This window comes from Amblyomma maculatum, chromosome 11 (assembly GCF_055883805.1).
Source record: "Amblyomma maculatum isolate TAMU_Amacu chromosome 11, ASM5588380v1, whole genome shotgun sequence".
NCBI lineage: Eukaryota > Metazoa > Arthropoda > Arachnida > Ixodida > Ixodidae > Amblyomma > Amblyomma maculatum.
In genome coordinates this window covers 110,404,210-110,418,319 of record NC_139354.1, presented here as the reverse complement: position 1 = coordinate 110,418,319, position 14,110 = coordinate 110,404,210, and the positions used below count along the sequence as shown (strand labels likewise).

Below are 14,110 nucleotides of genomic sequence, written 5' to 3'. Positions count from 1 at the left end.
TACCTAATGGTTCCGCCGAAGACGTCGCCAAGTTTTTCGTCGAACAAATTATCCTGCAATATGGCGCCCCCAAAATGCTTATCACTGACCGGAGAACAGCATTTATGGCAGAACAGAGAACAGCATTTATGGCATTTATGGCAGCATTTATGGCTTATCACTGACCGGAGAACAGCATTTATGGCAGAACAGATGCAAGCCATTTTAACCTACATCATACAAGCTAATAACGCACAACAGCGGACTATCCTCAAACAAGCGGGTCATAGGCTGTCCCTCCTTGTGTGCTGTAGGTTATATAGCCAAGGCTGTGTATCACTCACTGTACATAGCATGTATATCAGAGGCGACATGCAATGGGCAGCCTTGCAGCCCTCCTCGATGTAGTGCAACAAGTAGAGTTGCGTAGCTCCAGCACCACTACAACTGCTGGCCTGTCTTTGTACAGTGCCTTGGGTAGGTTTAATTCATCCTTCTTCAAGTCCCGGTCAGTATGTTCCGCAACAACTGTTTTTCCGTATGTTCGCAGCCTCTTCAAATGTAGAGGAAGGCTACATAGGGCGGTCTTTCGGCCTCGTTGCGATCTTTATGCACTGCATCAACCCGAACAGGTTGTCCTTAGCCAGTCGTCCCACGCAAAATCCCATATGTAGCTCCCCTAGGATCAATTTTCTCAAGCCGTCTCTGCAGCCGGTCTCGGATATTTCGAGCAGCCATCTAGCAGAGCAATGGCAATACAGAAATTGGGTGCTAATTTCACAGACCCCATTCATCTCCCGTTCTTTTGTATAAAGTTATTACCCTGTTCAGCTACCCTCTTTTAAGATCGCGGCCACCACAATCACATTGCTAAGGATTATTCACCTACTTTTCTCTGGCCAGGAGCCTTAAATTTCTTATTACAGTCAAAGGGATGTCATCACCTCCTGGTACTGTTTCAGTGCCCCTCCGAGTCGTCGGTCGTTCTGGTACGTGATTCGTTGGCCAGCGTCGAAGTTCCGCCTTCACATTCCCCACCCCACTATCAAGGACCTGTTTCAGATATTCACCACTTAATGGGCCGAGGTGTTCGGCGCTCTGAGATGCATGTATCCATCTCTCCAGTAGCGACACACAGCTGTTCCCTCGTTCATTTGAGCATCAAATGAGTCGCGAAATCTACCTGGGAATAGTTTTGTAAGCTCGAATTAACGTGCCTTCAAAAAGGATTGGGGCATTCTGGCTTTTCATTTTGAGATCAAGAAAGACACGTTGGTTTAGGGAATGGTATTCCAGTTCGCCATGCTTCAACCACAGCATCAGAGTGGCCTGATGTTTTAGCCAGCGAAACCTACGACTGACCTCTTTACGATCACTGATTGCATTCGCCTCGTCCTCATTGCACCAGGCTTTTGTTGTATGTCGGTGTCATTCACAGGTTGTGTTTACACACAGAACAGTCTTCATCGCTTGAACCAGCTCCTGATATGAGTCATTATGGATGTTCGCTGTTCATAAGTCCTTCGCCTTGGTCGCTAATTCTTGCTTCTTTCGCCATCGAAGTTCAACGTGTTGCTTCGCCCTCGTCGTCTTCTGCCATCATTCCTAATATAATCTGGATGCATTTATTGCCACTCCCGGAGTTTCCACCACCATATTCGTCTATAAGAATGGTTGAGAGAGTTTCAAACAGACGCTCAGTCATTAGGGCATAGTAGTACATGACGCGCTCTCTAACTCCACGTGTAAAAGCATCCTGACATTTGGGAGAGAAATTTGTTACCTTCAAAAGTTCTCGCTTCACGAGTACCAGCAGCCTGTGTCCATTAGCTGCTGTAGCTCTGTGAATGATAATGATGGTGAAGACTATTTCTCTATCAATTAAAGTAAGAAGGATTGGAAACCGGGATCCCTGAGCCCCGGCGGCCTCCACGGTAAACCCTAAATAATAATTACCTCATTCGTACATCACGATAGAACAGAACACGAATAACAGAGTGTTCTTTTATGATTAAAAAATTATTAACATAATATACATTAGCGCATTTATTTGGATGGGCTGAAAAAGCCCGCTGGGGTGGCGCAGGGGTTACGGCTCTCGACTATTGTTGCCAAGGATGCGGGATCGAATCCCGGCCTCGGCGGCCGCTTTTCGATGGCGGCAACAAGCAAGGCGCCCGTGTGCTGTGCGATTTCAGTGCACATTAAAGAACGCCAGTTGGTCATATATTCCGGAGTCCTCCACTACGGCGTCTCTCATAACCTGAGTCACTTTGGGACGTTAAACCAGAAAAAATGAAAGAAAGGGAAAGGAAATGCATAAAAGGTATTGTTGAAATACGAGTATAAAAAATTCAAAATAACTTTTAACGTCACATGTCTCAATCGAACGCAGTGTATCGTTCAGAGTTTCCGCGTAAGTGTCAGATTCAAAGGTGACGTTGAGTCACGGAAACTTACTGAAGTTTAAGAGATATGTGCTGATCATATTGCACTGGGGACATCTTTGCAGTGTGACTTGGTGAGACATATGGGTTTCCAGTGTGACACAAGTGAGACCAAAACACAAGACGGGTATGTCCTTGAAGTGGACCGAGTCACACTTATGAGCGCTGTCCGTGAAGTCAAGTCACCGAAGGGGACTGGGCGACGACGCCCTATTCTTCTGGTGCCGGGCATACTCTGTGATTCTGGCTCATGGTTCGCCAACTACCCTTCGCAGAGCGCTGGTAGGTAAGTTTAAATTCCAAGGAGAGTCTGAAAATGAAAGAACTACTCAAATATTTTCGCCTTTATTTCTGATGTTTAATTAGTACATGCAAGAAGCGATTTCAGCGAGGGCATGATATTCCTGTGAGCACTGGTTTCAGGCCGTTAAAATTGATCACTATTCCGAAGGCAGCCCTACTATTGCCGGTCATGCTCGTCATACTGATGCTAATTCCACCCGCAATCAAATCTAAGACTTTGAGTGCAATAAGCCCAGTTACGAGAAGAGCAATTTTAAACTCTAATTATTTAAAAATAGGCTGCCGCTATGGGTAACAAAATAAATTCTTCGTAAAACAGTCATTTTCGTGCTTTCAAATAATTACCTGATCAACACAATGATACCTTTATTTTGCGATAGGTTGAAATTCGAGCATTAGCAGCGAGAGTCTGCTCTTGTAGAGAGCTTGTATTTTATTAGCTTCTTCCTCCGCTTTTTCTTCTGCAGTTTTTCTCTGGATTTTCCTCACTTTACGCGACGTTCGTAGTTACTGCCAACTCAGAAATATACCGGGTATACTAGTTGGCATTTCTCGATACTACAAAATATAGGGAGTGAAAGGAAGGAAATTATAATTTGACAAAGTCTCCGCCCAGATCGGTGTGACAATAAAGAATATTTTATTTGTACGCAAATAGGCAGAACTCGCTAAACTTCTTAATTAATGTCATTGAGTGTTTGGTGGAAGTAACTTGCCGAAGCCTGACAAGGCGGCTTCATATCAATTTTAGCATACAAAGAGAAGGAGTTTTCTGAAGCCCTACAGCGTGGAAAGGTCAGGCACTCTTTTTTACCACAAAAAATAATATTGAGCGCATAGGGGCACAGAAAGCTCTATGAAGACGTGTCGTCCGCTGATGGTGTATTGCACCGTCCCCACCGAGATCTTGACAAGGTCAGCGCACCTCAGTAGCCCCCGTCACGGCACCGGATTGGAGATAAAGTACCAGCAAATGAAGGTGTGAGCGCTGATTTGATTCGAGTCACGTGGTGTTCTCTCGCCGCTTTACCTAAGCCTGTACGCGCAGATTCATTCACTGATCCTTTATCGCTCGCCCGCTCGTCGTGACGTGTGCTGATAGGAGAGAAGGTTATTCAACGGCCTTGTTAGAATCTCGGTGGTGACGTTTGCACTGGCTGTGGCTTCGCTCCTGAACTGTATAGCTGAATAAAATAATACCTCGTGGTGCCGCATCAAGGCCAGTGTTTGGCCCCGCTGCTAGTTGCAAGGATCCTTCAAGTCAGTGGCCGGTATTTTTAGAGCGACGGAGTGAAACAATCTGAATGACACTGCACAGTCCTTAGGGATAAAGCGAAAATGCTAACCAGAAAGCTTTGAACAAAATATAAAGAATGTAAAGGAAAGAAGATGTTTGATTCTGATTCAATATTTATTTCTTACATATATGCAGGCTTCATGCTGGCTGAGAGCAATTACGACGTCTGGGCAATGAACACGAGGGAAACACCATCCCGTTCCCGGCACAAGTTTTTCGGTCAAAAGGATCCTCGATACTGGCGCTGGAGGCTAGTGCTTTGTAATACTTACCAGAGCTCTTAGGAGCCCGAATGCATCTTTTGATTGTAATTTTCTTTCTCATCGGATACGTTTCTACGTAGTGGAAGGTTCTGCATTACTCCAATTATTCCCAAGTTTTTACCTTAAGATCGAGATCGAGTTCGTTCACAAATTACCCCTTCTTTTTCTATACTGCGCATAGAAGGCCAAGAAAACAATTTTACACATATATTTTCAATACTTTCATTCTCTCGGTTAACAACGCTGTGCGAGATTGTAACTTGCATGTCTCCCATTTTTCAAGTAAAACCAACGAAACACAGAGGGCTACAAGCGTACTACAATCGCTACGGCAGGCGTATTTTTGCGGCTTCTCGTGACCTCACCCTACGTTGATTGTGTATGTTTCCGGCAGTATCTGTCATAAGTACTTTCGATACACAAGACGAGCACCAATTTTGACTAACCGATACAACACCTGCCTTGCAAAAATTTGAAACTACTCACTCTTTTTCAAAAGTGGAGTGCCTTATTACATGCTTCATTTTTTTTTTTTCTGAGATCCTGGCGCTTGTCCTTTCTGTTGGCTATTTTATTTCTTAGAATGATTATTGGCATAATTATACGCTATCATAATAACTCAAAAATGGGGCAGCGATCGATTATCGAGCTAAGGCTCAAAAACCTCGTGAAGCAAAGGTTGTTCGAGAGCATCAAAAGCTGCCCTACTGCGGCGATATAACTTTGACCAGCACGGCCTGTTGCCTGGCCCATCCATCCATCCATCCATTCCATCATCACGTGGCAGCGAGAGGTGAGAGCGGTTATTATATACACCCGGCTGGGGCAGGCTACGCCAAACGCCATCTGATGATGATGTAGATGATTATAATTGTGTGGTCATCCCTTTGCGTAGGGGAAGGGGGCGTGTGCCCTAGCCGTTTACAGTCAAGAAAAGAAAAAAAAAATTGAGGACACTTTGGCGACTAAAGTGATGAAAGGCGAAAGCCTCAGTTCTGCATTCTGCAAAGCGACTATTGCGCATGTAGCGGTGAATGCTGCTAAGAGTAAAGCGAGCAACTACTCTTTCACATTCTGCGAGAGCATTTATTCAGTGAATTCTCCTTGGCAGCGACGAGATCGCGCTCCTTGTATCTTCGCACTTGTGCTACGTTTACTGTTGTGTGCTTGATTTTACCGGATGCGCGGCACGAATTAGTTACTCATTGCTTAGCAACTGTCACTTACTAATAATTTTATTTATATTAAACATCAATAGGAATCAACAAGTAAATAATGAGTATAGAAAATAATTATTCAGTCAATTAAACGTAATTCGTAATAATTTAGTAATTAGTAAATAAGTATTCGGTCATTGATTATTGATTGCCATATGCCCATATAAGGCACGCATTCCTTCATACTGCGGTGGTACTCTGTGATTGGTCGAGACCTCCATGACGTCATCCGTCTCAACCAATTAGAGACGCCGCAAAGGCGTGACACTTGCTCACGACATCGATGAGGCAAAGGCTTTCTTTCGCATTAAAATCAGAGGTGTGAAGAGAGCGCATGAATCACTGAACTTTCCTTTAGTTCTCATCCCTCAGTCTGTCCAGGCATATCCCAGGCCATGTTGGCGAGTCAACCAGTACAACTAGCAGAGTCGTGCTTTAGCTGTCATCACCGCCGTATGCGGTACGCCTCCGTCAGAAGCGACAACCCTAGCGAACTCCAGCACCTGCGGTGCTTGCGGTGAAACACCAAATGTTCAATACTCTCCTACTCTCAATCGCACTGTCGGCAGAGCGCTGCCTGAACCTCCGCAGAAGTTTCGAAACGCTGACTGTAGAGCAGAATGCGCCGCTCACCGGCACGTGCCTCAGAAAGGAGCGTACTCCCGCGGTCCTTATCGCACCGAATAAAGGGGCTTGGGTGGTCTTGTGGGTGCGGTACAGAAGTCGGTTTGATTTTAATCCATGTGCGCGCCAATTATTTGTCTCCTTGTCCCGCACGCGCCCCAGCACCACACACGACCACTTTTGCTCGCTTCCCTCCCGTACTGGTGTACGCAGCAAGAGAAACATGAGGCTGAACATGTTCAAGCGCACAGAACATGTTGTTTAGCTCAACACCTTTGAGGAACAAGTATTGGAGCACACAGCATTCCATCCGTGTTTATATCCTAATCACATGATGTATATTCATTTACGCTACATTCGCTTTACTACTTCGTCATATCTGAATTAAATACTGCGAGCCAAATGTAGTGTGTAAAGCGCAAAACGACGAATAATTTGACGCCATCCGGAAACACCTGCAACAAATGTTTCAGCCGCATTGGCCGTTTGAAGATGGGTCACCGGAAGCATGGCTTGATATTGCAGAGGTAGCCTGCGCGAATCCCCCGCCTAGCGTATGTCCCGACTCAACTAGCTATTTTGTGCTCCGTTACCCTCCTAATCAATCCACACCGCTTTCAGTCTTCTGCGCAAAACGAGTAGCCCACAAATGTTATACAAATGATAGTACTGAGGGGTCATACCGTGATACCTGCTAGTCTAGGCTATATATAGAAAAACGAAAGTTGGGCCTGAATTGCGGGGTTCGAGCACTGCTGCCACGCATTAATTGTTGACGTTCGACTTGTCAACACCTTGGTCACTAATGCATGTATGTATGTATGTATGTATGTATGTATGTATGTATGTATGTATGTATGTATGTATGTATGTATGTATGTATGTATGTATGTATGTATGTATGTATGTATGTATGTATGTATGTATGTATGTATGTATGTATAAGATGAGGTAGGTGCGCACAAACAAAAACAACGGTTAATTTCCGACGTTTCGGCCGGGGCCCGGCCGAAACGTCGGAAATAAACCGTTGTTTTTGTTTGTGCGCCCCTACCTCATTTTACACATATTTCTGGATCCTGGAAGACTTTTATGAAATATTTTATATCATATATATATATATATTGTAGTGTGGTAATCTTCAGCGTTATTGCCACTGACATGCATCGCGAGTTCACCGTTATGCCCTTTGGCCTTTGCAATGCCCCAGCTACTTTCGAGCGCCTGATGGACACTGTTCTTCGTAGACTCAAGTGGCAGACCTGTCTTTGTTATCGGGATGACATCGTAGTTTTTTCCACCGACTTTTCTTCTCACCTTCTCCGCCTAAAGCATGTCCTCACGTGTCTCGCCGACGCTGGGCTTCAGTTGAATTTGAAGAAGTGCCACTTTGCCGCTCGAAAACTCACAATTCTAGGCCACGTAGTCTCTAAGGACGGCATTCTTCCTGATCCCACCAAACTTCGCGCAGTTGCAGAGTTTCCGAAGCCAACCTCCCTGAAGCAGCTCCGGAGTTTTATTGGCCTCTGCTCCTACTTTCAACGCTTCATCTTGAACTTCGCCTCTATCATCGCTCCTCTGACCCGGCTCCTTGCCGGTAGCTCCAACCTTTCCTCCTGGACTCCAGCCTGCGACAAAGCCTTTAACACTTTACGCCACCTTTTGGTTTCGCCTCCCATTCTACGCCACTTTGATCCGACTGCGCCTACGGAGATCCACACTGACGCCAGCGGTATTGGGCTTGGTGCCGTCCTTACCCAAAGTAAGCCTGGTTTCAGCGAGTATGTTGTGGCATACGCCAGCCGAACATTGACGAAAGCAGAGTCTAATTATTCAGTCACAGAAAGGGAATGTTTGGCCATTATTTGGGTCATCGGGAAATTTCGTCCCTATGTGTATGGCCGACCGTTTTATGTTGTGACCGATCATCACGCTTTGTGCTGGCTCGCCTCTCTGAAAGACCCATGTGGTCGCCTTACTCGCTGGGCTCTCCGTCTCCAGGGGTATGACATTCATGTCATTTATCGGTCAGGTCTGAAGCATACGGACGCGGATGCTCTTTCCCACTCGCCATTGCCAAGTGATACCTCGTCTGACCACGTCTGTGCTTACGATTTGTCTACTCTTGCCACTATCGACATGGCTACCGAACAGCGGAATGATCGCTGGATCAGGGCACTTTTGGATTTTCTCTCAAGTCCTACTCCCGGTCATTCACGCAAAGGTCTCGTCCGCCAAGCCCACCACTTCTCCATTCGTGACGGTCTTTTCTATCGCCGCAATTATTTGCTTGATGGACGGAAGTGGCTTGTAGTCATCCCGCGTCATCTCCGCGCCGAAATTTGTGCTGCGTACCATGAAGACCCACAGTGTGCTCACGGTGGCGTATTGAAAACCTACACGCGCCTACGTCTGCGATTTTACTGGCGTGGAATGTACCACTTTGTACGACATTTCGTGCGCGCTTGCGAATCTTGTCAACGCCGAAAAACTCCTCAGAAGTCTCCTGTTTCGTTGCAGCCGTTACCCTGTCCTGCTCGTCCGTTTGACCGCGTTTTCATAGATCTCTATGGCCTTCTTCCTACTACTGCCGCTGGAAACCGGTGGATTATCGTGGCAGTAGACCATCTTACTCGCTACATTGAAACATCACCGTTACCCTCTGCCTCAGCAAGAGACGTTGCTTTGTTTCTTCTCCACAACTTGATTCTTCGCCACGGGACTCCGAAGGAGCTGCTCAGTGAATATACAGACCACCACTGGTATCTCCCCCTTCTTTCTTCTTTACGGGCGCGACCCAACCTGCACAATGGACGCGCTTTTGCCCTACCGCCCTGATGTTTCTGAATCAGCGCCACTCTCGGACGCCGCCCAGTACGCAGAAGAATGCCGCCAGCTAGCTCGCTCGCTACTAAAGGAACACCAGTGGCAACAAAAACACCATCGTGACACTGGCGAGGCTCCTTCTTATGCCCCCAACGCTTTGGTGTGGCTCTGGGTTCCTGCCTCAACCACCGGCCTTTCAAAGAAGCTTCTTGCTCGGTATCACGGTCCATACCGAGTCCTTCAAAAAACATCTGTCAACTACGTAGTTGAGCCCGTTACGACCTCTGCGGACTTGTGTCGCCGTGTACGCGAAATAGTTCATGTGGACCGAATCAAGCCATCTACGATCCGTCTGTCCTTTCGGCTCCATGAGTCGCCAGGATGGCTCCTTCACTGCCCGGGGGGAAACTGTAGTGTGGTAATCTTCATCGTTATTGCCACTGACATGCATCGAGTGCTGGCGCTCTCGAGGACGAAAAAGTTGGTCGTTGTCTTCGTGATTCGATACGCCAATATATGTATATATATATATATATATATATATATATATATATATATATATATATATATATATATATATATATATATTGTTACGACGGGGACAAGACGTCGGAGCGCTGAACAACAAGACGATAGTGCAGGGAGCTCAGCTGGTCAACGGCAGCGCGTCCGGCACGACAGTCCTCTTTTTTTCAACGTCTTTCTCCTTCACTTGTATTCTAAACTTCACCTTCTTCTGTACTGTTACATTTTCCCCCTGGGTAGACGAAGCCCCCCCGGGCGAGGTAGTTATTGGTTTCCACGAGAGTGACACGGCTTCATCCGGGCGACGTGGGCAACTTCGGTTCTGGCTGAACGACTTGCTGTCATACGTGCTATTTGGTAGTTGACTTCACTGACGCGTTCAAGCACAACGTAAGGGCCAGCGTAATGCGCCAGCGTTTTCTTGGCTAACCCACGCTTTCGCAGAGGTCGCCCGCCAAAGCCACACTAAATCTCCAGGGGCGTAAGACACATGGTTATGCCGGCTGTCGTACCGAGCTTTTGAACGCTCTTGCTAAGCGAGAATTCGCAAACGGGCGAGAGGCGAGCTTCTTCGGCTCGACAAAGAGTTTCCGCGATGCGGGGTTCGTCATGGACGGAGAAAGGAAGAATGGTGTCTAGACGATACCGAGGAGGACGGGCATATAGCAGGAAGACCGGGCTGTAGCCAGTCGTCTCATGTGTTGCAGTGTTGAATGCAAACGTTATAAACGACAGTATAGTATCCCAATTCTTCTGGTCAGATGCGATGTACATAGATAGCATGTTTGTGAGTGTGCGCTTTGTGCGCTCCGTCAAGCCGTTGATTTGGGGGTGATATGGTGTGGAATGCCGGAAATGCGACGCACACAAACGAAGAAGCTCTTCCACAACATCTGCCATAAACTGGCGACCTCGGTCACTGGTGATCACTCGCGGAGGTCCATGGCGGAGGATCACAGAACGGAGCAAGAACAGGGACACGTGGTGAGCGGTAGCTGAAGGAAGAACTGCCGTTTCGCAGTAGCGGGTGAGGTAGTCGGCGCAAACCACGATCCAACGATTTCCGTCGGATGACTTCGGGAAGGGACCCATAAGGTCGATTCCGATTTTCTCAAATGTGCCACGTGGTGGAGTCACAGGATGTAGCAGGCCCTGTGGCGTGGACGTAGGACGTTTGTGTCGTTCGCACTCAGTGCAGCTCGCCACATATCGCTCAATCGTCTGGCGCATCTTTGGCCAATAAAACCGGTCGCGGGCACGATGGAAGAGCCCAGGTGACCGGAAGTGGGGTCGTCGTGCATCGCACGTAAGATGCCCGAGCGGTAGCTCTCTGGAACCACACGCAGAAAATTCGTGCCGGTGCTTGAGTAAGCCTTTTTGTACAAAAGGCCGTCACGGAGACAAAATGGGCTGGAAGCAGTGGAATCGCGCGCCTCCGCAAGCAGTGGGTCGAGGCTTATGTAGGTCTCTTGCGCAGTGCCCAGAGCCGAGGCGTCGGGAAACTCGGGCACGACGGATGCGATGTAATGATCGAAATCACCAGAGTCACATTCGGTCGTAGGAAGAGGAAGACGTGAAAGACTGTCTGCATCGGCGTGTTTGCGGCCACTCTTGTACGAAACAGTGAAGTCGTACTCCTGCAGACGAAGGCCCCAGCGTGCCAGACGACCAGATGGATCACGAAGGTTGACGAGCCAACACAGGGCATGATGGTCCGTCACAACCATGAAATGGCGTCCATATAAATAGCACCGAAACCGCTGAACAGCGAAACCTACAGCTAGGTACTCCTGCTCCGTAACAGTGTAGTTACGCTCAGGTTTGCTGAGGGAACGGCTTGCATACGCAATTACATGCTCGCCTGTTTCCGAACGTTGCACAAGCACAGCGCCAACACCAATCCCACTTGCATCGGTGTGGACTTCAGTCGGAGCGGAGGGGTTGAAGTGCAGTAGTATGGGATCTGACGTAAGCAGAAACTTTAGTTGGCAGAAAGACGGGTCACAATCTGAGGTCCAGTCGAAAGGGACGTCCTTTTGTAGAAGGGATGTCAGAGGGTAGGCGACGTCGGCAAACCTTGGGATGAATCGTCGAAAGTAGGAACACAGCCCCAGAAAACTGCCGAGCTCCTTTTGAGTCTGTGGTCGTTGGAATGCTGCAACTGCTGCAGTCTTCTGTGGATCTGGCCGAACTCCATCACGGTCGACGAGATTCCCGAGTACCAGCGCTTGACGTTCACCAAAACGGCACTTTTTGGAATTCAGGACAAGGCCAGCCTTCTGTAGGCAATCTAAAACAACAGCGAGACGCGTATTATGTTCAGTAAAAGTCCGGCCAAAAATAACAACATCGTCTAAATAGCACATGCAGATTTCCCACTTGAGGCCACGAAGTATTGTGTCCATAAATCTTTCAAATGTGGCCGGGGCATTACATAGGCCGAAGGGCATCACGTTAAATTCAAATAGGCCGTCCGGCATTACAAATGCAGTTTTTTCCTTGTCAGCAGGGTCCATCGGAATCTGCCAATACCCCGATCGCAAATCAACGGAAGAGAAATAAGACGCGGAGAAAAGGCAATCTATGGCATCGTCGATGCGCGGGGGAGGATACACATCCTTTTTAGTGATGGAGTTGAGGCGACGATAGTCAATGCAGAACCTCCAGGTTCCGTCTTTTTTCTTCAGCAATATCACGGGAGCAGCCCAAGGACTCGAGGATTCCTGTATTACGCCCCTGTTCAACATGTCTTGGACTTACTCGGTGATGATCTTACGCTCTGACGGCGACACACGGTACGGCTTTTGACGGATCGGATGGGCAGATCCCGTGGCAATCCTGTGGCGTGCGCGCGACAGCGGAAAACGTTGCGAGCCGTCGGACTGCGCGAAATCAAAGACGGATAGATGCTGGGACAAGAGGTGCTTCAATATCTGTCGTTGTGAGGTGTTCAACGTTGCGCTGATCATCGGAAGAAGCTTTTCTTCAGCAGGTGAGTTAGTAGCGGGGTTGCCTAAGGAAGGAGTAACGACAGCTACACAATTCGGGAGAGTTGCACTACACGAAGCTAATTTGGAGCCCACTGGAAAAATAACTGGTTCCGATGAGCAATTTATAGTCCACAGTCCGGTACGGCCCTCTTTCACGCGAACCAAACAATTCGGCACTAAGGCATTTTTCTATACGTACTGTAAATTAAGAGGCCCCACAGTAGCCTCAAAAGAGTCGTTAATAGCACGGGAGCAGGACACCTGGACACACACTGCAGAATGTGGCGGTATGACGACTTCATCACACACACACAAAACGTCTTCATAATTTGACATCTCTTCCAAACGTTCACGAGAAGAGAACCACTAACACTTAGCTCTCCAGTTCGACAATCAACTGTAGCGCCGCGCATACGCCGGAAGTCAATTCCCAAGATTACGTCATGTGTAGTTGAGGCAGTACTGCAAACTCCGCCGGAAATACTGTGCCCCCCAAAGAAACTTTAACGCTGCATACCCCAACCGGATACAGTAACTCTCCACTTACTCCATAAAAATTAGCAGTTTTGTCCCAAACGAACATAACTGTGTTCTTCAAAAGTTTCTTAAAATATAAACTCATTACTTAGACAGTGGCACCAGTGTCTACCAACGCCATTGTGGGTAAACTATCAACGATCACATTAACCTTGTTCTTTAACATGAACACAGACGGAGGAATAACAGGTAGCAGCGCACATTGTCCAGCGACCTTACCTCCATTGGCCGCGCTGGCTAGTTTTCCTGCGTTGGTGGTGGAGATCGGCGCCGTGGTGACGGGGATTGGCGCACACGAAATGACGGAGGCGGTGTCACACTACGGTCAGATGCTGCTGGAGAATGGCTGCGGAGCCCTTCGTTTTGAAAACGGCCCCTCCGGGATGGATGTCCTGGCCGATAGTTGTCGATATAGGGCTGGACGGTTCTTCGGTTCGATGCCATCGGAGGATTCCTGAACTGTGCGCGCTGATTGCAGCAGCGGGAAATATGACCCGCGATACCACACCTGTAGCACACTGGAAGAGGTCGGTCAAAAAGTGCCGTGTCAGCTGGTTCCTGCATGGTAGGCCGCCACGAATATCTAGATGGTGGTTCCGGGACGATGTAGTTGTCCGGCAGTCGGCGCGATGTACGACTGGTGTAAGGGCGAGGATCTCTACGCTGATGGCAAGAGAATTGTTGGAAACTCTCTTCCGGTCTTGGTCGCGGAGTATATAGGTCTTCGCGGCAGGCAAAGTTGGTGACATTCGCGGACATCGGCGGGCACGCACCCCCATAGGTTGGAAGAGAATATACGTCCCCTCCGAAGCCATTGGGCCGGGCAAGCTGCTCACGTCGTGACATCTCATCTCGAACAATTTCACGGATGGCGCACAGGAGGCTTTGAGATGACGATTCTTCAATACTAGCCACTGTAGTCACATTTGCGAGCCGTCCAAATTTCGGTGTAATGCGGCGAGTCTTCAGGGTCTCGAATGTTCGGCAGTGCCGGATAACGTCAGAAACCGAACTCATGTTTTCCTTGGCAATGAGGAAGTGGTAGACATCTTCCGCAATTCCCTTGAGCAGATGGCCTACTTTATCTTCTTCAGTCATCCTG

At 48.1% G+C, this 14,110-nt stretch overlaps 1 protein-coding gene across 1 annotated transcript in view; it reads left to right on the top strand.

Moving 5' to 3' along the window:
* Positions 1-14,110, top strand: part of LOC146174666 (lipase member M-like) — a 74,028-nt gene that overhangs the window by 15,910 nt on the left and 44,008 nt on the right. Inside the window, exons 3-4 of the mRNA XM_084585429.1 lie at positions 2,492-2,708; positions 4,162-4,276. Coding sequence (XP_084441555.1) covers positions 2,492-2,708; positions 4,162-4,276 — 332 coding nt within the window. The remainder of the gene's footprint in view (positions 1-2,491; positions 2,709-4,161; positions 4,277-14,110) is intronic.